The sequence below is a fragment of the Lupinus angustifolius genome, chromosome LG16, assembly GCF_001865875.1.
Source record: "Lupinus angustifolius cultivar Tanjil chromosome LG16, LupAngTanjil_v1.0, whole genome shotgun sequence".
Lineage (NCBI taxonomy): Eukaryota > Viridiplantae > Streptophyta > Magnoliopsida > Fabales > Fabaceae > Lupinus > Lupinus angustifolius.
Genome location: NC_032024.1, coordinates 6,285,841 through 6,310,215, shown reverse-complemented (window position 1 = coordinate 6,310,215; position 24,375 = coordinate 6,285,841). Strand labels below are relative to the sequence as shown.

Here is a 24,375-nt window from a genome sequence, read left to right as displayed (position 1 = left end):
CAATCTTATCTATATTTTTATCATGTCTGTCCTTATCTTATCCTCATGGGAGTTAATTAATCTTTGATGTGACTTTTACAAACCCAATGTTTTATTTGCATTGGACTCTATAGTTTAGACAATTTAGCTCATACAGTAAATGGATGATGTTCTTAAAATAGTCTCTCAACTTGCTGGACAGATAACGTGGTACACTGTATAAGAAATTTAAAACCCCACATTTAAGTTATCCTTTGGAGGGTTACCCTTAATTGTTGAGAAGCATAGTTCAGTGGGTACCAGCATTCATTAGATATTTGTGTTACCATCCTAGCAAGGTTTTTTATTTTTAAAATCATGTCTTGTCCTTTTAATTTAATTTAATTTTACTTTTGTTACGCCGGTTTCGATTAATTTAAAATAGTTATTTATGTATGTCATTTCTCGTTTGTCACAGTAAAAGTTCGTTAATGAATTAAGAATTTTTTCCATAAAGGAACTATTTTTAATCGAATAAATATTAAAAAGATAAAAAAATGAAATTAAAAACACAAGATGTAGTGTTACCTTCAGTTTGTGTATAACTTGGAATTTATGGATTATTGTTTCAACTGTAATGTTTCAGTCCTAAAAATAATACCTGTCATTAGAGAAAACTCAATTTTAGTTCCCTCTACACTGTCTCTATGATCATAGAAACATCAATTTGATCCATAACTTTGCAAATATAAAGTGAATTTAGTTCCTAACACAAATTTTGCAACATTTTCATAGGAACTAAATTGATTGATAGGGTACAAAGTTAGAGATTAAATTGTCGTTTTTGTAATTTCAGGGATTAAAGTAATCAACGAGGTTAATATGTTAATCTCAACTACCAAACATAAAAAATATTTAGAGTTTAGAAGCCCTACCCTTCACAAGTGCTTAAATTGGTTGCATGGGACCAAATTTGGGACAATCCCTTGTGAAGGGAACTTCCATAGATCCCTAAACCAACAACATAAACCAAACAAATCTGGTATGTCTTATTTTATTTTGTTTTCATTAAATATAAGTGACTTTGCTCTTTGTTGTCTCATCTCTTGTTATGTTCTTACATCTTAGCCTACTCTCTTTCCATCTTTCTATTTTCCTTCTAAGACAAGGCAAAATAGAAAAAGAAAAGAAACATCATTTTCATATTGAAAACCCTTTTCTCCTCATGTCTAAAAATTGTCCATATCTACCCACCTTACACAAAACTCTCTAGCATTTGCATCATGGAAGGTTCATATTCATACACGTTATTAGTTGATAATAAAGATTGTAATATTTTTTTTTGGACTTTATATACTTCAAGCCTTATTAAATTGGATATGGTTATATCTATGTGCAATCCTTAGGGTGAATGATGAAAAAGAAGATCCAAACCTATGAAAGGATCATATCCCTTTAGGGAAAAGACAAAAAAATGATTTTTGAGATGGAAAAAAATATTACTTGGGATGAAAAGTTTGGAAGGATTCTCTTTGAAGTTCATGTACATAGGTTTGCATAATATAAAAGTAAGGTATTTTATTGATTTTATGAATATAACAATATAAGCTACTTGATTTTATCATGATTGATTGGTTCATAAAATCTTTTAAGGGATAAAAAAGGACATGGATTAAGATCCAAGCCGAAACTTACATGTGCCTCTAACGTGGTAGGGTCTAATACAATTTCACTAGCAATTTTGGGCCTTCTCCCCTTTAATAGTTAGACATGACATACATAATTGGTATGCTTTCTTAATTAAGAAAAAAATGATGTATGTACCGAAAGTATACGAATTTCATATATGTTAATGTATTATCCATTATTTATATTTAATTATTGTTGATTTTGCAATAAAAATCATATAAATGAATGATAAATAATATATTGACACCGACAATGGATGAATATTACACACTTCATAATTTGTTCCAGTTTTTTGTTAGTTTAATATTAACGTTACAATATTAATATTTCTCTTTACTAATATATATATTAATCTTTCTCTTTCAGTTTCTCTGTATAGATCTCATAAAATAAATTTAAAGGCTGTTTTATGTGGAGTTAATATTGATACACCAGACAATGACAATGCAAACTGAATAGACAAATTCTATTTTTGGTAACACATTTGAATTTTTTTATATATAAAAAAAGTAGAAGGTGTGGATTAAGTAAAAAACTGTAGCCTTTTAAATCACTTGAATTTAAAATGGTTAGGACAGCCGAAAATTTAAGTAGACAACCAGACATTTTGTGCTTGATTAACTAATCAAAGGTATTAAAGAGAAACTGAAATCATTTAACAATCATATACATTATCACCTAATTTTTATGATAACTACATAGATTATCACATATAGAGAAACAATTTATGGGATATGTCCCCATTTCTCAAAGAATTTGATCATGCAAGTTCACATTGAGATAATGAATTTGGTGTTAGAGTTTCATCTCAAAACTAATTGTCTACAAGAAAATAGCTAAATAAGTATTTAAATTATTATCGAGATAATTGAGAGATTACTTCCAACATGCTCAATCCATAAAAATCTGTTTGATCAAATAGAGAGAAGTTAGACTTTGATAATATCATGAGAAGATTTCATCTAAAAAATAATTAAAGAAAAGTAATCTAATAAATATTCAGACTAAACTATTTTTGAAATAGTGAGACGAATAGACTTACTTTGCAACAAAAAAAATATGATAAAGAATTGACTTCTTCTATACTTGTTCTTGAGAGTATAGACATAGGCATGTGATTTCACTTATCTTTTGCCCTAACCATGTAAAGTTGTTAACTACATTTAAAAGACATTTTTGATCAATTTTTTGGTTTCCCACACGTATCCTCGTACTAGAGACAATCTTGTCCGAGCTGGGAATATCCACAGGTACGTAGGGCTAACTCTCCCAGCGGACATTTTCTCATCCACAAGACTCGAACCCGAGACCTTGCTTAAGGGGAATCAAATATGTACCACTTGAACCAACGCATGTTGGTATACATTTCAATGAATTGATAGAGATGTGAGAGGGAGCTCCCACATATGACGGTCAGAAGCTATTTTCTCTTTTATTTGTTTTGAATGGAAATTATGACACTTTCCTACACCATTTTTTTGCAATAATTGTAACTGTACTATGCTTGTTAATGTCATTTTATAGAGTAATAAATAATCAATTCATTAGAGTTCAATTTCAAATTTGAATATACACCAGCATGCTGTTGTGCTAGCTTTTGCTATTTTGTAGCTCAATTGAGAATTGGTTGCTGACTAGTGATTAATTAGTCAATAACTTTTACAATTTGGTTATCCAACTAAAGGTGAAGAAGCTAACTACTTTTAAGAAATTGAGTAATCAATCATACCACATCCTAGCACATATTCTATCCAAAAAGTTATTAATCTATGAACTATGTGTCTGATTGGTTAGAAAAACATTCAATTATTAAAATTTTAGTTTAATTATATTTTTCACAAACACAACAAGTGACATACTTTTTGGGATATTGAATATGTTATCCAACCTCCATCATTTGACTTAAAATTGTGTTATTTCATATGGTATTTTGCTTCCATGAGACTTATGACTTATGTTATGAAGAAAAGGACCAAAAAGGGATTGTTATCTCTGATTTTTTTCCCTTCCAACAAACTTACTTTTGAATAAATGATTTAAGCAATACCAAACTCGCAATTTTATTTTTAGCCTTCTTTCTAAACTCAAACTCTCCTTGTAGACAATGAATGCGAGTCTCACCCAACCCTTTAATAAGAAAATAGTTTTCCGTTTGTCTATGTTCTTTTAAAATAGAAAATGAAAATGAAAGGAGACAAACAAAAAAGATGAGTATTATATTTGATAAGCTTATCAAAATCAATAGAAACCTTGATATTTAATAGGAGATCAACTTCTCTTTAGTTATCATAGTAAAAAAAAAAATTATTTAGTCACAGGTTGTGGAGAGAAACATATTGAGAAATTAGTCTCACATTATCTACTTCATTTTTTCTATATATGATTTAAATACATGTTAGACTATTTTTATTATCTATGAATATTTTGATATAGTAGCTTGACAATATTAAAAGTGCCATTTTATACTCGTTTTTTGTATGGTCGGTTTAACATGGGCAATGTAGGCTTTCAAGTATGAACTACATTTAATACTAACTTATGGCAATTGCATTGCATGTGACCTAACATCCAACAAAGCATTATCAAAACTATCCACTGTGTCTGCCTCCTTCCGTGACCAATACACATTTTTATTCATCATTTATGTATGAAATCTATTTTGGAAATCAATAAATATACACTAAAAAATAATGAAATTGTTGCGGAAGAAGAATACAGATGGTTGATATATTGTCACTCACAGATTTAAAAAAAAATAGGAGTTAAATATCTATATACAATTGGGGTAAAGTTTTTATATTGTTATTATATTATTTACCATTTATTTTGTATTATTTTTGTTTAAGAGTTAATCATTAACCTATTAGATGAATTATATTATGAAAGTGTAACAAAACTTTTACATTTCAGTACTTAAAAATTAAATCCAAGAATTAAAGCTATAGCAATACATGCATAAATTATATAATTTAAAATGTAATGTATTAGATAGGGTATCTTAGACTATGGAGCACATCTCCTATCATAAAAACATGTCATTTTATATACATTTGATTTAATTAATTAAAAATTATATTTAAATTAAATTTTAATAATTTAGTAATTTTCTAATTAATCACGAGTGAGATAGAAAACTTGCTCTCTTATACCGTGCTGCAATTTATAGTTTTATACACATAACATATATAGTCATCATTATGAAAAGACAAAATCCCTATGGGACATTTTTCATTTGTTGAGTTGAGACATTTTTCATTTACAATTTTAAAAACCTATTTATATTATAAGAGAAAAACCGTGGGAAAGAAGGAATTGAAAGCCAAAGGGTTTTAGGTGAGATTTTTGAATAGGTTTACTCTTCTTGTACATTAGTAAAAAGTGACTCAAAATCAATTGTACAAAAGAATCTATAAAATTAGCAAAATTGAATTTCTTATTAGTCAATTAGGATTCCTTAAAAAATTCGGAATAATCCTGAATAAATATGACAATACATATTTATATTATATTAAAGTATTGAATTCAATACCATATCATTCTTTTGTTATAAAAATTGCATTCCAATACACCCAAAGACTGAACATATGCTATAGTGTGTCCACATTATTTTTGTGTGCCAAATCCAAAATCAATTTCGAAGTATGATATAAGTTACAACAACTAATATCCACATTTTCCACCCATTTTTTTTTCCACATTAATCTAATATAAGAAATTCAGATTCTAATTGGCCAAGTAAGTAATTAAAATTATTTATCTCTCACACACAAAAGGGTGTTTTTTGGATCATATTGTATTTGTCACTTAACCCCTGCCACCATGCACAATTTGTTTCCATTAAATTATCTACCAAACAATTAAATATATTTCAGACTAGAAAAGTTAATGAGCATGCCCTTATAATTCTATCTATGTGGCACATTTTGAAGCACAAAGAAGATACTATTCCCCTTTTGGCTCTTGATTATTGGAAAAGCTAAGGGGAGCTGCATCATGCAAATGTCCTTAGAAGTTTCAGCTTTTGATTATGCCCAGATAGATAGATACTTCTGCATGTGCCAAGATACTGTTTATTATCTCCTTAAGACCCTACCAATTTCAATTCACAGTGCAATTTAGCTTTTGACCCTTTTGTCATTAGGACTCTTCACCAAGCACTAGCTAATGATTCCTATGTTCTTATCAAGTTATCCATTCTAAAGAAGGAAAAAATAATGAAAATGAAAATAAAAAGTATTAAATAATGTATGGGCAACTTTTACATTCCTGCAAAAAAAAAAGTTGTATCTTTAGAACTTAATTATTAAACCCTTTTTGAGTCATTACATCCGTTAAGGACCCGGTTGAAATAAAAAATGGGCTCCTAATTTATCAATTTTTTTTTAAAACTATTAATAAAAGATATTTTTTACATCCGATCTCTAAAAGAAGCAAAAAACATATATTTTACAAATGAATATGGGAAAATAGTAATAATATATCAACAATAACAAATGAAAACAAAATAGCATAACAACAACATAGCTCCCTTTCCAGCACCAATGGGAGTATGGGACAGGGCCTATCCTTCAAACAAAAATTTGCTATCCCAAACCATGTTCCAGCATAGATGATAATGAAGTGAAAACATAAAAAATAATAATCATTTAATTTTTTTAATTAACATGACATGTTATCATATGCGAGATATGATTTAGAATAAAAAATATTAGCTTCTATCTTTTGGGCATGATTTCCTTTGTGCATTTTAGGTTAGAAACTCATATTTTCTCTATTTCCACAAAATTGGATAAAAGATATATCATTTAAATTGCATGGGCTACAACTTTTTATATACTTTAATATTGTAAACTACATTTAAGATGATTTGTATTTTAATAAAAAATTTAACAATTTTTTTATTTTGGTTTTTAGAGCATGTAAGAATTTCTGATGATATTGGTCTAAAAAGTTGGGAAGAAAGATGGTTGGGGATGCATGTGCAGTGGCCTGGCCCACCAGATTAGCAGTTGGGAACACAACTAGAACCAGCACATGTGCATTTGATTTGTCACTTGTTCTATGGCTTTAGGAAGAAAAAAAAAGACACAAACTTATTATGTAAGTGCATATTATTCATCAAATGTTACTTATAAATAGAGGCCCCCCTTTGTGCATTCAACCTCACCACAAAATAGGAAACAAATTGCACCTTCCCCTGTTTTGCTTCTGAGAACTTAGAATGGCACACCAGGAATTTTCCATTGCTCTTATGATCCTCATTGTTCTCCTTATGAACATGAACATGCAAGGAGCTATGGCTGACTATGGTGGCTGGCAGGGTGCTCATGCCACTTTCTATGGTGGGGGTGATGCCACTGGCACAATGGGTGAGTTTAGCCTTTCATTTATATTTTATCTTCCAAATCTCATTAAATAAGAGTCTCGTTATTTTTTGTATGGAATGTACAAACACTTGCATAAGTGTTTACTAGGCTAATTTTAGCTAAACTACTAGCTCATTCAGCCTTTTATGTTATGTAATTCTACACTTGTGGCAATATATTCACTGTTGAATTTTTATAGTGCATACATATTTAGAATTCTAAAGTAATATTTTAACATTAGATATATATGTAGCCATATATATTTGTCATGAACCCAAGTGTATAATACCCTATAACTATCTATCTCATTTAGCCTCTCTTGTTTGTTTGTATTATTTGTATTAATACATCATGACATACATGGCAATATTTAATTATTGAATTTTATAATGCTTACATATTTATAATTGTAATATTGTTTCAACCATGCATATTTAACCAAAGATTAGATTACCATGAACCCGAGTTAATACCACTCTTTTTAATTAAATCTTTAGTTTGCTTATTCGAAATATAGGATTGAACAACTCACCAAAAAAACATGATTTAACAAACAACTTCTCACAACTCATAATACTTTTCTAGCAAAATAATGTACTTAGTGTGTAAGTAAAAGTATGAGATATTGAGAAAAGTTGTGAGAAAAAGATATATAGTATGTGAGTGTGACTAATGAAAATTGAGATGTTGGAATTGACCCTATGGTTTTATAGGAGGAGCATGTGGGTATGGAAATTTGTACAGCCAAGGTTATGGAACTAACACTGCAGCTCTAAGCACTGCTTTGTTCAACAATGGCCTAAGCTGTGGGTCTTGTTATGAAATGAGATGTGATGATGACCCAAGATGGTGCAAGCCTGGCTCTATCATTGTTACTGCTACAAACTTTTGTCCTCCAAACCCATCTTTGCCTAACAACAATGGTGGTTGGTGCAACCCTCCTCTGCAGCACTTTGATATGGCTGAACCAGCTTTCCTTCAAATTGCACAATATAAGGCTGGAATTGTGCCTATTTCTTTTAGAAGGTAAATGAAGCCTTGAATTTGGTAGTATGAAGGGTCCTATTAATTTAATTCCTTATACATATACAACTATAGTATTTCATTACTACTTGATTTATAAAGTGAAGAGATTAAATATTTGAAAATCAATTTCACCATCACTTGAAACCTCATAAAGATCAAGCACTTAATTATTATAGCTTGTAGCACATGGCCTATCCATCACCAATAGAAAATTAATGTAGCTATTACCAAACCTCAACTTCCATCTTTGATGTAAATTTGAACTTGAGTTAATGCAACTATTTATCAACTTTCATCTTGTGAGTGACACTTATTGAGAAAGGGAGACACGTACTTTGAAATTGAACTTGAGTTAGAAGGAAAAATATTAGGACACTACATATCTTTTTCCTTTTCCGTATTTTTTTTTCTTGTATGTATTTTTGAAATGTGTATAGAAAAGGATGAAAAGTAGAAAAGAAGATAGAAATAAGTAAATGTTATGCAAATACAATATCCAAAATTTTAATATTAAAATAACTTGAACACAAAACCAAAATAAATGAGCAAGACTTGCATGGACACAAACAAGACCAATCATTTGATTTATTAAAAGTAGCTTTAAAAAGACAATGAAATCATTGTTAAAGTTATTTTGATGAATCAAATGACAGCTATTGTTTGTATGGAATCAAGTCTTACATAAAATAATATAATTACATTATCTTTATAAATCAAACATTTATTCATTGTTCTTTTTATGTCTTCATCTTATCACCGAGTAATTAATCCCTTTTGAAGGTGAGTGTCTCTCCTAATAAGTGTTACTCCCAGAATTAATCTTTTAACCTTTTGGTCTATCTGAAAATCCAGTGAGACATTATACTATTAAACTAATATTTTTTATACTTTCTTCAATATTCTAATGTCTAACTACTTGTGAAATTAGCTTAACTCTTGTTTGGTGATGATGACAGAGTCCCTTGTATGAAAAAGGGTGGAATAAGGTTCACAATCAATGGCCACTCTTACTTCAACCTAGTTTTGGTGACCAATGTTGGTGGTGCTGGTGATGTTCATTCAGTGTCCATAAAAGGCTCTAGAACAGGGTGGCAACCCATGTCAAGAAACTGGGGGCAAAATTGGCAAAGCAACTCTTACCTCAATGGACAAAGCCTCTCTTTTCAAGTCACAACCAGTGATGGTAGAACTGTTACAAGCTTTAATGTTGCACCAGTTAATTGGCAATTTGGTCAGACATTTCAGGGGTCTCAATTTTAAGTTTTTCAATGTGGGTTAGGTTAGTTAAAAAAAAAGTTTGTATACTTATTATGTTCTTCAATGGCAGGCCCAAAAAAAAGTGTCATTTATAGGTATTTATTCTTGTAAGTTGTCTTAACAATTGTGATTCTGAGAGGCCAGTGATTTATTTTTAATTGGTCTGTAAGGTAGCTGTGGTGGTTATATGCACCCGCTGGTCATTTCACACACATATATGAGAGTCTAAACTTGGCACAATGATAAGGTTGTTGCTTAGTGATTATGAAATCACAAATTCAAATTCTGTAAAGAGTCTCTCCACTTATTGGGGTTGCTTATATTACCCTCCCTGTACTAAGTGAAAGCCTCCTACAATGGTTCAACTTTTTTATATATAATAATATATATGGAGAGTGTTATGTTATTTTTTGTATTGTGAAACTTTTCATTATGGATACTATTAGTAAAGTCTAAAACTAAAGGATGTTTTTTCCTATAAAAAAGTTAATAAAATGAGTAAAGTGTCTTTAGCCCAGCCATACAAGGGAAATGGTTAACTTTTTTCTTCATAGTTTGATAAGTGGTTATTTGAAGCTATGAAGTAGAAGTGGGTTTTCATTCTATAGTTCAAGTCAGGGGTGTTCAAATCTAGACCGGTTCAAAAATAAAACCGAAAATCAATCCAAAATAAATCAAAATTGCAAAAACTGAATGTGTTTGGATCGTGTTGGATTTATTTTTTTAAAGACTGATTGGTCTGGTCTGGATTTTGGTTTTACCTCTTGGATCTAGACTGATCCAGATCGGACCGAAGTAGTATGTAAAGTTTAAGTGCGTAATACTTTTAAGTGTCTCCCAAACTTAATCTTAAGTTCCAACTCCAAAAAATATCTATACTTTTATTTGTTATATTCTATAACACACACACATATATATATATATATATATATATATAGGTTATATTTGATACAATATTTTTAGGATTCAAGTGTTGATTTTGATTAAATGTTTTATTATCAATTTTATTGTTGTGAAATTATTATTATTATTATTGTCTTACTGTTTATTACTATTTTATGATGTTGTTTACTTATACTATTGTTGGACACATTTTAATGTTATTTTAATATTATTGAACACTATTTTTATTGTTGGTTTATGCTTAATATTTAGTCATTTTTATGAGTTTTGAATGTAACTGTAATTTCAATATTTTATAAAAAAAACCGATCCAAACTGAATGGAAACCACATATAATATTTGGATCGGACATTTTAATATAAATAGACCAGACCGATCCAGACCACATATTAATTACGTGTTTGGATCATATCATTTTTACCTCAAAACTGATCCAAATGGGTTGTGAATACCCTAGTTCAAGCTTAGCTAATTATGACATGCAAAAACCTGAAGAACAAAGAATAATTTATGAAACTTGTTAATTGATGTTTCCAGTTTTAAAATGCAAGTTTTCTTTATGTAAATTCATTCATGAATGGTTATAAAAAACTTGATTTGTCAAAAGTTTGTCACTTTTGGTATTACATAATTTGTAGCATATAGCATTCCTCTTATGACAAGTGCATCAATAGCTTCTTTTTCTAAGTCATTATGAATTGAAATCAATTGGGCTTATTTCTTACTTGTTCTGAGTGTATGAGCCTCTATCTTCTTTAGGCTTAGTCATAATCAAATAAGAGCACATGCATGTTCCTCTTTGCCTCTTTGTACACCTTGATTCTTTGCAATTAGTTTAAAAACCTTATTCAAAATGAATGAAAAGGACAAAACTTCTCACTATGCCTCACTTTTGACAAGTTGAGTCTTTGGACTTCTCATGTTGTCCATAAAAGATTGAGTAGTAATGTTCTTGCTGAACAATGATCCTCCTCATTAATGGAATGAAGAGGTAAATACATGTTTATTCCTTTATTTTTAATGACAAAAATATAATTTCCTTGTAACTAAAGGGATAAATACGTTATTGAAAGTTATATTTCTTTTTATGTACTGAAGTACTTATCTCTCTGTTAATGGAGAATATCCTAACTCTTTCTTTCTTGTAATAGTAGCATTCAAAGAATTTATAATGAAATTGTGGAATCCTCGTAATCCAATCTAAGTCAATATGTTGTTTAGCAGAAGGTTTGACTAGTTGTGACAACTTTTATTAGCCATTATATAATGATTGTTGAGAGTACATATATAACTTTGAATAAGAGATTAAGTTAGTATTCCAAAGATACAGTAATCATCAAGTTAGTCATCTAAAAAATATCATCAAGTAAATAAGGAAAAGTTAAACTGATTATCACATTGTTGCCTCTGAGAACCAAATTGGTGGTCCATAAAGCTTTCATCGACTTAATTTTAAACTACATAATTATTATTTTAAACTTTAGACAAATTATTTGCTCTCCATTATTCTAAAAAAACTAAGTTGGTAAACATTTAATATTCTGAGAACCACTTGCCCTATAATCTTCAAATAAAATAAATAATTTCTTACTTTTGTATTAGATAATTTTTAGGTAATAAGATACTGATTTATTATAAACTTAATCAACACAATATATTTAATTTATTTCTATTTAAAAAAAGAGGGTTAAAAAAATACTAATTTGGTATGAAAAAACCTATTAAAATACTAAACTGATATTTTTGATAAAAAAGAATGTTAACATTTCTCAATGCCTATAATGAAATGCAGCTACAAATCAAGTGCTTATTTACCATAGTACATATGTGTAGGGATTATAAAATATTAATTATGCAATGTTTTCAACAAGCACCAGTGGTCTAGTGGTAGAATAGTACCCTGCCACGGTACAGACCCGGGTTCGATTCCCGGCTGGTGCATTAAAAGAGCTATGAGGATGTTTGTACTAAGTGTGATAGCTGGGTCTGTCACCATCGTCTTCTAGACGAGAAAAGTGCATCTGAGCTCTTCTTTATTTTTCATTGAATTTGTGTTTAATCCTACATTATTAGAAGTCTATATTTATATTTGCCATTAATGACCCCAAAAAAAGAATTGACTTGTCTTACAATCAAGGGGCTCAGTTGCAACCACCACCCAAGTATGACATAATTCTCAAACCAGAAATTCAAAGCACATGGTTCACTAGGAAACTAAGATTTTGACAAACATCCAAAAGATAAGATATATTTATCAAATTTTCATATTAAAATACAACATTATCCATCCTTACAACATATAGAAAAAGAACAAAACATGAAAAAAAAATGAATAACAACAATCCAATATAATCAACCATGCACTGGAGAAGGTTGAGACTGGGAAGTTCCATTCCTCAATGTCATCCTTGACATACCCAAATTTGGATTTTTCTAACTAAGACCCCACAATCCAATACATGACAAATTCATAAGCTTTCCAATGCTGCCACCTCCCCTTACAATATGGTCCACCAACCCCACTCTCAACCACTTGTCCTAACATGATACATCCCATCATTTTTAAACTATATGATAAATTCAGTCAAAAAAATAATAATTATGGGTATTCATCTACCATAACAATATTTATTTGGAGGGAACATCTATATATCTTGAAAGAAATTCAGTTAAAAAAAAATTATTGTACATGTTTCATTGAGAATGTTCGAAAATCATAGTGAAAAACTTACATGTTAGTTGAGAGTTAAAAAATTCTTTAGCTAAATGAAAATTGAAATTTAACAAGCTAAATGATATAAGAAAAATTACTTGTTCAACTAATTCACATGTTCAAAATGATATTTTTTTTTATTGTAAAAGGCATGTTTACTTGTGTCTCTGTATATAGTGATAGTGATTAAAAATATATGAATTTATTATTAGTGTATGGCTACTAAAATTGTACACAATTTTTACTAACTTATGAAATAAGACCTTTTCCTCATAAAACAAAAGGATTCTCCTACTAAACAACTTTAATAACGTTGTTTTTTTAAACAAAATAGTTCACTGACTTCTAATATGTGTATCACAAACAAAAAATGCTTTGCCTGCAAATAAGGTCCATACACTTGTTCACACACATGTGATATGTGATTGATTTAGAATATATGATTGTATATAAGATCATAAAAACTATGTAAATATAATCTATAGCCTTATTCACTTACAATATATGATTCTTCAACTTCCTTGCTTTACTCCTTCTTATGATCTTAATTCTTATCTAAAGCAACAACAATAACAACATAATCTAAGGAAGGCTATGAACACTTGACACGTGGGGTTGTTATTGTATTGATTATTCAAGGCTTTTCTGGTTATTCTTTGGGGAATTCTCACACATAAACCATATGAGGGAAAACCCATGATTTAATATTCATTCCACAACCTTGATTTGATATAATAATACCATAAACTCAACTAAACTGTTTCTGTTTTGTTGTTTTTGGTTTTTCATGTTATACTTTTTCTGCATAAAGTTTCATGCAAAGTTATATATTGTTTGAAGTCTAGAACTTAGAACATATAGTTGAGAGTTAAATATGTCTTCCAATAAAAAGTGCAAGGATGATGGCAAAACTGAGCATCTTTACATTGAAACTGACCCTACTGGACGCTATGGCAGGGTAAGTCCTTCCTAGTGACCCTTTTATTTTCAGTTTGTTTTGGTATATTGTTTAGTTTCATTTTAATTTGGATTTTTGTTGTGTTTATATTCTTCATAATAATTGCAGGTACGGTAGTTTGTTTTCATTCTGTTTTCTGTTTTCAATCTGTTTTCGAAGATTTGTACATGAAATCGTGAGCTTTTCTATAGAAACTGAAAATAGGTTGAAACCAAACTGGTCCTTATGTGTTTTCCAAGGACAGTTATTTCCTAGTATTTGAACCTTTGTTTTTTTTCCTCTGTATTATACTATCAAGGACATGTTCTAGAATTTAAAAGGGGAATTTTTTTAATTATTTTTGTGGTCTTATGATACTGTGTTATTAGATTTAATGAAATACTAGCTAGTAGGAGAATCAAAGAACTTATTCTAAAATTACAGCTTTTAGAGTACACATTCTTTTTCTTATTTATGACTCATTTTCTCTGCAGTTGAGCAATCTGTTTGTTACTAGTTAAATCTACATGTACATGCAACATTTATTGATTGCTCTTAACATTTACATTATGATCGTGTGGATCAACCCTGGCTTCATGCTTAGTAGTATTTCAGACTGCAACTTTTAACTGTCACAGGCCTTGTTAATGGACTTTTAGAGTATAGTTTTTAGCTTAGTAGTATGCGTTCAATCCAACAAGTGGTATCGAAGTCATGGTTGTTCGATTCGAGAAAAGGCATCGAATGTGGAAGGCAGTCAAAAACCATGCATTGTTAATGGCTTTCCAATGGACTGAATTAATAATATTCGCCCTTATAGTCTGGGTACATGCTATATCTTCTAGAAGATGTGACTGTATTAGTTTAAAAATATTTGTTGATCTTGCACTTTGCTCGGCATGGCTTGACATCATGTATAATTGGTCAGAATTTTGAAGAGCTAATGTATATCTAGTGCTGCAGAAGACATTGAAGTACCAAAACTATGGATAAGTGTGACTATGATGCACTAAATAGTTCAATTTTTCCCTTCATATTGTTGACTATGACAATTATACTTGATATTAATTCCTTTTTCTAACCTTGCCTGGTTTTGCATACTGTAAACTGCTTCTGACTTTAGAACTTTTCAAGGTGCTAAGCATAAGCATCTTTGTTAACTCATTATGTTAAGTATATGCAAAATAAGGAAATTTCTTTATTCTATGTGATTAGGTTGGAGATATTCTTGGAAAAGGGGCAATGAAAACAGTGTACAAAGCAATTGATGAGGTCCTTGGAATAGAGGTAGCATGGAATCAAGTCAGACTCAATGAAGCACTTCGTACACCGGACGACTTGGAGCGGCTATACTTAGAAGTTCATCTCCTCAGTACCCTCAAGCACCAATCCATCATGCAATTCTATACCTCTTGGATTGATGTTGACAAAAAGACCTTCAACTTTATCACAGAGATGTTCACTTCTGGGACACTCAGAGAGTAACTTCCTTTCTGATAGTACTCAAAGTTCCATTTTGTAGTTCCTAAGAAATGGCAGTTATAAATCATTATTGCTCCCAGGATTAGTTGTCTACGGCGACATTTTTAAATATTAAACGTATACTGAACTTTTTTTGGCTTGTTTTATGCCTAATAAAATAATTCGTTAAGTTTGTGGCTTGAGCAGATACAGGAAGAAATATAAGCAAGTAGGCATACAAGCAATAACGCGTTGGGCTCGCCAAATCTTACAGGGACTTGTTTATCTACATGAACATGACCCCCCAGTAATTCATAGGGACCTCAAATGTGATAACATATTTGTCAATGGCCATCTTGGACAAGTAAAAATTGGTGACTTGGGTCTTGCCGCAATTCTCCGCGGTTCCCAGCCAGCTCACAGTGTCATAGGTACTCACTTTTCTGCCAATGAGGGTTGTCACTTTTAATTAATTAGTACTGAGAGACTCTAATTTATTGTGGAACAATTTTTTCTACTTTGCGTTAGGAACCCCCGAGTTCATGGCACCAGAATTGTACGAGGAAGAATACAATGAACTTGTCGATGTGTACTCATTTGGCATGTGTGTTTTGGAAATGCTTACATCTGACTATCCATATAGTGAATGTTCTAACCCTGCACAGATATACAAGAAAGTGACATCGGTAAATTCAGATCCTTGTTTAATGTTTGAAGATATCAGTGAATCTAGACTTCATATATAAGCAAATTTTCATGATCAGGGGAAATTACCAGCAGCCTTTTACCGGATTGAAGACACGGACGCAAAGAAGTTTATCGGCAAATGCCTAGTAACTGCAGCAAAGAGACCATCGGCGAAAGAATTGTTGCATGATCCCTTTCTTGCGTCCAGTGATGCGTCAACCATGACAAAGATCGGAATTCAGGAGCCATTTTTGAATTACAATGAGATGGATAAACTTCAATTGAGTGAGGATTTACCTAGGACTGAAATGTCAATAACTGGGAAGCTCAATCCTGAAGATGATACTATCTTTCTCAAAGTGAAAATTGTTGATAAGGATGGTATGTAATATCAATGTCAATGTCATAGTTGGTTTATTTTAGGAAAGATTTGCTTTTAAGATGTATAAACACATTTTTCTTGCAATTTTACCATTTACTTTTGCTATAGTAGTTCAAGTCCATAGATTGAAGCAACAATGAACAAATTCTTCTGCCCTTTCATGCAGGTTCAAGTAGGAATGTATTTTTTCCATTTGATATTTTCTCTGACACCCCAATTGATGTTGCAAAGGAGATGGTGAAAGAATTGGAGATCACAGATTTGCAGCCTTATGAAATAGCAACTATGATTGAAGGAGAATTATCTTTGCTGCTCCCAAATAAGAGGAAAAGTAGTTGTCCAGACAGCTCTCATACATTCAATTATCAAGATGACGATGATGATGATGGTGATGATAATGACGGACTTCATCAAGATTTCCACTACGTTTCTTCCTGTTCGTCACCCAAAGAATCAATATCAGGTTTAGTCAGTAAAGAAGATGAAATTTCAAATGGATATTATTGGATCCAAGGTATGCTTCTTTGTCCCTCCCCCCAACTGCAATTGTCATTATAGATGGCCTAAGACATTACTAAGGAATAACAGTAATAACTACTTTGGTGCTTATGAAATATTACAAATAGAGGTTCAATGGTGAGCCTTGGCGCATCCGTAACCCATATGGTTCTTGTCTTTTGACTCGGAGGTTACGGGTTCAAATCCTGTATTAGTCTCTCTGCCTGCCGGTAGAGGTAAGGCTGCATACATATACATTTCTTAGAACCTATAGGGCAGGAGGCTGGGAGCCTTGTGCATTGAGTTATACTATTTATGAAACATTTCCTGTTTAATGTTCCTCATGAAATGTAGTTCACTTTATGATAGTAAACCAGCACAGAGGGATTAAATTGGTTTATGTAATTTTAGTCTCTATAGTAACTTGACAAACTACTATTGCAGATGACATGCATGATGATGCAAGTTCAAGATGCTCTTCACAAGGGACATATTCCAACTTCAATTATTACAATGTAGATGACCATGAGAACAATGTAGCATCTACAAGAAAAGATAAACATCCCATCACAAAGAGTCACAGGTGTACAAGGTTTCCTCATGGAGAAGATTCAATCACTTCCAAGCAAGGCAAAGTGTTAGCCGGACCGCAAGCACTTTCTACTAGTCAAAGTAAGAGGATGATAGACACTTGTAGCAGGCTAACAAGGAACAATTCACTAATTGATATGCGGAGCCAATTACTGCATCGATCGCTAGTTGAAGAAGTAAACAAAAGACGGTTGTTCAATACAGTTGGAGCTGTGGAAAATATTGGATTTCAGACACCTTGTGATGTTTCCATAAAAAAGTCGCAGACCGTATTTGGTGCTTTAAATCTGAACTATTCAAGGAGTGGCAAGGGAGAAAAATTGACAGCTAAAAAGAACTAGAAATGGCTGTCCTTAAACTATGAAATAGTAGAGTTAAAAATGCATAAACTTTTGCACCATGAGTCATGCCTGGAACACTCAAATAGTTTGTATTTATTAGGTTTAGGTTGAAATGAGGGTAAATAGATGTATATGGATAGTGCTGGTAAAAAATAAATGGTTTCTGGACCAGCATGCAGTACTATTTCTAATTTCTAGTTTAAAGGATAAGAGGTGCAGCACTGCTACCAGTATCACAGTATGAGTATCTATGATGCTTGTGTGGGTTGTTTTACAAGCTTCTTTTTCACTTTATACAATACAACGAGTTGTATACTTTCGATTTTGTATATGTATACTATTATGTGTGTTATTTATAATGGCGATACGTGTAAACCTGTTTATATATGTTCGATGTTATATATAGTCGTTCCTAAGTTCAGATAAAAAGATGAAGGTTGCCTTAGACAGTTGACAACTAATGTAAAACTTGTTGAATCTCTATGATATGGATAAATGATGTGAGGACATGATTTAATATAAAGCATTATAATATCGTTTGATCCATATAGCTGATTCCACATAATGAGACTAAGGTTTGAATGTTGTTGTAACTTGTAATGATGATTATATAGATAAACTTTTTTTTTGAAATTAGCTCCAAAAAGCATTAGTGAAATTCGTTTGTGTGAGATGTTATGGTGACATGCATTTCCTGCACACATGCCTAGTTTTCCCGGGTAGAGTTGCCAAAATTTTCAGGTCACACTAGACATTATAATCATGAAAGGTGTGTAGCTATATTAACAGTGTTTCATGCTGTTAGTTTTTAGGCTATGGTTGTAAATGTGAATATTAAAATAAAATCATAATATTTATCCCTCAATGATATTGGATTTGAATAGCATAATGATACTTTTTCAAGTCAATTCTTACATGGAGTAAGCTATATTGTGAACAAATTTTATATAGTGATGAAGGTTGGGGGTGGCAGCAAGTTTTCCTGTGCATCTACTCATAAACTAGATAGAATCTGTTCTTTCTTTCTCTACTGAATCTCTGAAAGAAACATGACATTAATGGTTTATCTGTATGATAAGAGACTGATAAACTTTTATCAACTGATCAGCTGTGCAATCATGTTTAACTGTGGTGCTAAACATTGAAGATTATTAATTAGTAGTTACAAAAGAGAGCTGTATTATGAGGACTTAACTTTGTAGATGCTTTCTTTCTTATGACCTGAAATGAGAACATTATTGCATACTGTCCCTTCACTGTGTCCAACTATCTGATTGACAATGTAGCTTGAATTTTTCTTCTTCTGAGAAATGCCTATTGATCTGATTCATAACATATCAGCATGGTTTCTTCCTTTTGCAGTTGAATTAGTTGTTACAACTCTCAAACATTATTAAAGGGAATGGCAAGCTTCCATTTCTAAGATGGCTAACTTTCTTTTCATAATTGGCAAAACCTTCAACTCTCCTACATTAATAGAACAACCAAGGCTTAATCCTACTCAGTGGGTCAGCTAACTTCCTGCATTAATCAGGAAGAATAATGTTACATAAACACTTATACATCATTCACATCTGTATATTTTTTACCATTTCATTATAATTGTCTCATCTCGCTTTCAGCATAACCACTCGAGATGTAAGTGAAAGTAATATGCCTTTTGTTGGGGAAAAAAGAGAATAGGGAGAAGAGAGAATAACAAAAGGAACTTGTTAACAAGGTTCGGCCAATTTGTATCTGCATATCTGGGAGCGTTTTATCGATGATGCTACACACAGTAGCATAATACAGCATAGTATCACATTAAAGCAAAAATGCAGCATAGTAAATAAACCCCCGTCCAAAAGATAAATACATTAGCCACAGATTAATGATGCATTTGAGTCATGTACACTACTTTGAGAAGGATAAAATTATAAAAGAGATTACAGCATAGCTAAAACAGAAACATATTAACAAATGAGAATCGCGGAATTGCAAAATAGGCAAAGAGTAAAAAAATTATCGTTAATGAGCATCAATTATATTAAAATGAATTCATGAACCTTTATTTCAAGTTCAATGAGTTAAGGTTTTCACCTGATTGCACAACAAATAGAAGGCAAAAGTTTCATGACTAAATAGAAGTTTTAATTGAACATCTATGCACAATTCATATAGAAGTTAGAAAGGGAAAAATAAATACAATTCAGTAAATAAAGAAACTAAAGATTGTCAAAACTAGCAGTCAGTAGATATACCAAGAATCTAATAATCATGAAGTACAAAATGATACAAGCACAAAGATGGAGGATTTAGGATCTAGCATAACCTAGTAGTAATTGTTATCTTAACTAGCTAGGGTACCAACAGAAAACTCTAGTACATAATTTATTTAGTTCTAGAACCAAACTAGACTAACATTTAGAACTATAGATGTTTTGAGAGATAAACTTTAGACTTCACTAATGTCTGTCCAATTTTAAAGCCAGGCATGATCATGAACTGAACTTTGTAGTTGGCTTGTTCTTCAACTGATAGAACTGCACTCCCTCTTTCATCTTCAACACATTCCATATACAAACTGCAGAACATGTTATCTCTGGTCACAGAAAACATGATTGCTTGGGGATCTATTGATGCAGAAGACCCTATTAAAACCCAAATCCATTTTGCCATTTCTGCAAATAATTGATAGAACTTTGTCCTAGGGTGCTTGCCATTCAATATGAAAGTCCTTTGGTCCAAATTCCCAAAGAATGACTCTTCCATTGTGGGATGAACAACTAGGAGATACTTTGTTCTACAAAACTTGGAAAAATCTGAGTCTGGATTATCCATCAGTGCATCAATAGGGTCATCAAACTTCATAATATCACTCACATCATAAGATGTTAATGAAATCCCATGAAACATTCTATGTGCAATGTAGGATTCAAAAGCATATTTCTTGTCACACCTTTTTGAATAAACAGCTCCATTATCAAGCCATTTTGCAGCATCATCTAAGTCCCAACCTGAAGCTTTCATCAAACCAATCAATGGTTTTGAAAAATCATGAATGGACTTTGAAGCAGCCTCAAACACATTCTTGAACTTAGCAACACTAAAAAAACTTGCTTTCTTCTTTTTACTGACCCTCTTAATCTTCTCAAAGAGATTTTTGTTCCCCATCTCAAGATCATGAAGCTCTTGCTGCAACCGAAGAATCTTAGAGTCTTTAACACTGTTTAGAGACTTAAGCTTCTTCAAAAGTTTCTCTTTGGCCTCAAGTTCAGATTGCAAGAGACCCAAAAGTGCAGCATTGAACTGTTCTTTCTTGTATAGCTTCTCCTTATATTCAAGCTTCAACTTTGACAGCTTTTCAAGCTCAACCTCTACTTGTTCATAAGCAGCAATAATCTTCTCTGTGTCATAAGGAATATGAGCTTGTTGAAGCTGAAGATATGCCAACTTCAATGCTGAAACAGTGTCAAATATCTTCATGATCTCTAAACTAGGACATGAACCCTCTCCTTTGGGCACTTCAATGGGATGAGGGTGGATTTTCTGGCCATGGTTTCTGGTATCTTCACTTGCACTAGTGCTGTTTTCACTCATTGGGGCATTATTGCAAACAGGTTTATGCAAGTGTTGGAGGTTGGAAACTTCAGAAGAGAACACCCCAATGGATTTAAATGTACATACTTTGGTCAACTTGGTAACAATTTCTGATATGTTTGAGTTGGATTTCAATGGTTTGGTGTTTGAGCATTCCATTCTAAAGTAAATATCAAACCTTTCTGTGCTCATAAAGACTGGTCTAACAGTGATTTTAAACAACTAAGGTATTCACAAAATCTTGACAGAAGAGGGAAACTCAGACATTTGATGAAAAATAAAAAGTTTTAAACTTTATGCAGCAATCAACTTGTTTTCCCTTCTTATTAAATTTGGTGATATTATTAATTTAAGATTATCTTTATACACCAATTTCATTAAAATATTAAAGTTTAAAGGGTTAATAAGGGAGAGAAAAATTTCTCACTATTTACAAAAATAAATAGATATATAAAGTAGAAAGTTTTTATGCAATTTCAAAAAGAAAACTTAAAATTACTCTAATTTTAGAGCTTAATAAAGGGATATCGTATCTTTCATAAAATAAAAATCAATATCCTCAACATTATTCAATCCATGAAATTTAGATACCTACTAAAAACTTTGAGGAGTGGGAAACAAGCATCAAAATATTATTTGAATTAGACAAGGTTAGAAATATTGTTTTAGGACAAAAAAGAAACTCATTATTTAATCTAATCATGCAATATTAAAACATCTGATATACACACAATTAAATTAAAAAATGGAAAGAAAATTAAATCTTTTTTTAAAAAAATTTGTACTAATAATAATATTTTTTAACATATAAATGAGGAACTAATATTTTCAAAATATAGCTATTCTTCTTGATAAATATCGTTTTCTTCAGCATTAAAAGAATCCAACCCGTGAAATAAAAGCAAGAATGTAGAGCCAAAAGTATGATGGGAATGTTGAAGCTAGAATGGGAAGTACAGTGGCATTTAATGCAATTTTGAGATGGAATTAATGGCTTCATAACTGTTGGTAGGTCGTGCTTGTTTTGGCAACATCTTTTGAGTTCTGACATTTGAAGGTTTTGAAACTTGTGATTGTCTTGTTCAATGACACACCTTGAAATCCGACACTAGTATAGAGACAAGAGAAAATGCATTTTGTATTGTCATCTTAGCCTTTGGTTAAGGAATCTTCATATTATCAAAATTGGTGATCGATACAATTAAACTATTAAATATTCATATACTATACAAATAAGGTTAAAAAACTAGGAGTGTAAAATATTTTTATTTACACCTAGAATGAAAAGAGTATCCCAGTGGTAGATTAAGTGTTAGATGTACAAACAAGTATAATGTTGTGTTTAATAACATTATGGTAAAAGGGTGTTTCATTCCTTCAAAATTTTAAACAAAAAAACGAGAATGGTACCGTATGAGAGTGTAAAACTCTCACAAAAAGATTAGTACGACCAACATTCATAATTTTTTATTGCTTCACATTGATTTAAGTTTATGAACAGTATAATTATTGCTCTATATCAATATAGATCCATTTCATTAGTTTACCAATCGAATTGAACACTATACTTACCGTATTTTAACTACGAGTATAATATAATATCTCAAAAACCAATTAAGGGTGATATTAGACTCTTTTGGGTTTGTGTCTTGGAATTATTTATAGGCTCTTGTATATACCATAAATAAATTTCTTACCAAAATTCTATTATTTACTCAAACAATTTGTGTGAAATGAGAAAATGATATAGTTTTGTTAATGAAATACAATTTTTAAACAACCTCTAATTATTAACGTAATTAATGTTTTCATCTTCCATAAGTGGACTAACTGTTAATAGGAATTGAACTTGTGATCACATAGTTATTAAGTTGTAACTTTAACATTGTGCTAACCATATTATTGATTTGTTTTATTTATAATTAAGAATCAATAATAATTAATATATAAATGATGTATTGATGATATAAAAAAGTATCTTGTAGATAATATTTTTGCTCATTTTTTTATTTCATATAGAGAATGGACTGGTTTTACGTTTCCTTTTTCTGTACCCATTATGAAGGAGCAAATTGTCTATATGGATCGAGTGAACACGAAGCCCATATAGTAAAGTTTTTCATAGGTCCCAATGCAAACTAGAGTTGGGTGTAATCAAAAATTAAAATAAGGAGAGTCTTATATTGGAGGTGGAGAAAAGGTAATGAGTAATTTTGGAAGGTGTCTACCTTGTTTTGGAATTGATTGGAAGGGAGAGAAATATTTCCTCGAGCCCTATAAAACTCTCAATATTTCTATTTTCACGGTTCCCCAAATATATAATTAGAAAATTTATTAAAGATATTTAGATACTTTGACATGTTTATTTTGAGAGAAAAATCTAAAATTTGGTAAACCATGAAAATGGATATTTAGCGAGTTTTAGAGGACTATAGAAAACCTCCAAAATCATTTCATCTCTTTTCTCCAACACTTAAACAAAGGAGTCTCTTACCAAAACCATCCATTTCCTTTTAAAACAAGACTCTCAAACAAACTCTTGATGTCCTTTTATGTACTTTATGTATATGCATCCTCTTAAGTACATCATTGAAGAAGAATACATATAAATACTATCAAAAGTAATAAAATTATGTCTCACATGTTGAAATTATTGATTAGATCTTTTTCAAATCTTGTATATTAGAGACTGAGATGGTTTTAGAAGTTTCAACTTGGTCTAAAATGCCTAAGACTTTAGACACCCTAATTTTTTCTCACACATGTCCAAGTTTTTATTGTAAGATAATGGAATCGTTGACATTTTATTCATATCAAATAGGTATAAATATACAAGATTGTGAGAGGTTAATAATGACTGATTACAACCTAATAATAACTGATTACAACAAATAATGACTAATGATGACTGATTATTATGTGAATCGTAACATAATAATATCGTATCAGAATATTCTATTCGAATATTCTATCACACCCCCACAGTC

At 31.2% G+C, this 24,375-nt stretch overlaps 3 protein-coding genes and 1 non-coding gene across 6 annotated transcripts; 3 read left to right on the top strand and 1 right to left on the bottom strand.

The window, feature by feature from the left end:
- On the top strand, window positions 6,869-9,504 carry LOC109330343 (expansin-A4-like). The gene is made up of 3 exons (XM_019564507.1): window positions 6,869-7,016; window positions 7,727-8,039; window positions 8,996-9,504. Exons 1-3 carry the CDS (start codon window positions 6,869-6,871, stop codon window positions 9,297-9,299), a joined length of 765 nt encoding a protein of 254 aa, XP_019420052.1. The 3' UTR covers window positions 9,300-9,504.
- Window positions 12,070-12,140, top strand: TRNAG-GCC. The gene has a single exon. It is a non-coding gene; the product is annotated as a tRNA-Gly (tRNA).
- Window positions 13,363-18,168, top strand: LOC109330126 (probable serine/threonine-protein kinase WNK4). Of its 3 annotated transcripts, none has more exons than XM_019564170.1 (8): window positions 13,363-13,870; window positions 15,065-15,330; window positions 15,518-15,741; window positions 15,839-15,996; window positions 16,075-16,378; window positions 16,546-16,893; window positions 17,322-17,722; window positions 17,798-18,168. In XM_019564170.1, exons 1-8 carry the CDS (start codon window positions 13,787-13,789, stop codon window positions 17,807-17,809), a joined length of 1,797 nt encoding a protein of 598 aa, XP_019419715.1. In that variant the 5' UTR covers window positions 13,363-13,786; the 3' UTR covers window positions 17,810-18,168. The 3 variants fall into 3 exon arrangements, with proteins under 3 accessions (XP_019419715.1, XP_019419714.1, XP_019419713.1); XM_019564169.1 differs by having other exon boundaries at window positions 17,322-17,727; window positions 17,803-18,168; XM_019564168.1 differs by having other exon boundaries at window positions 17,322-18,168.
- Window positions 20,002-21,674, bottom strand: LOC109330128. Its single transcript, XM_019564171.1, has one exon. The coding sequence runs from the start codon at window positions 21,578-21,580 to the stop codon at window positions 20,219-20,221; it is 1,362 nt and encodes a 453-aa protein (XP_019419716.1). The 5' UTR covers window positions 21,581-21,674; the 3' UTR covers window positions 20,002-20,218.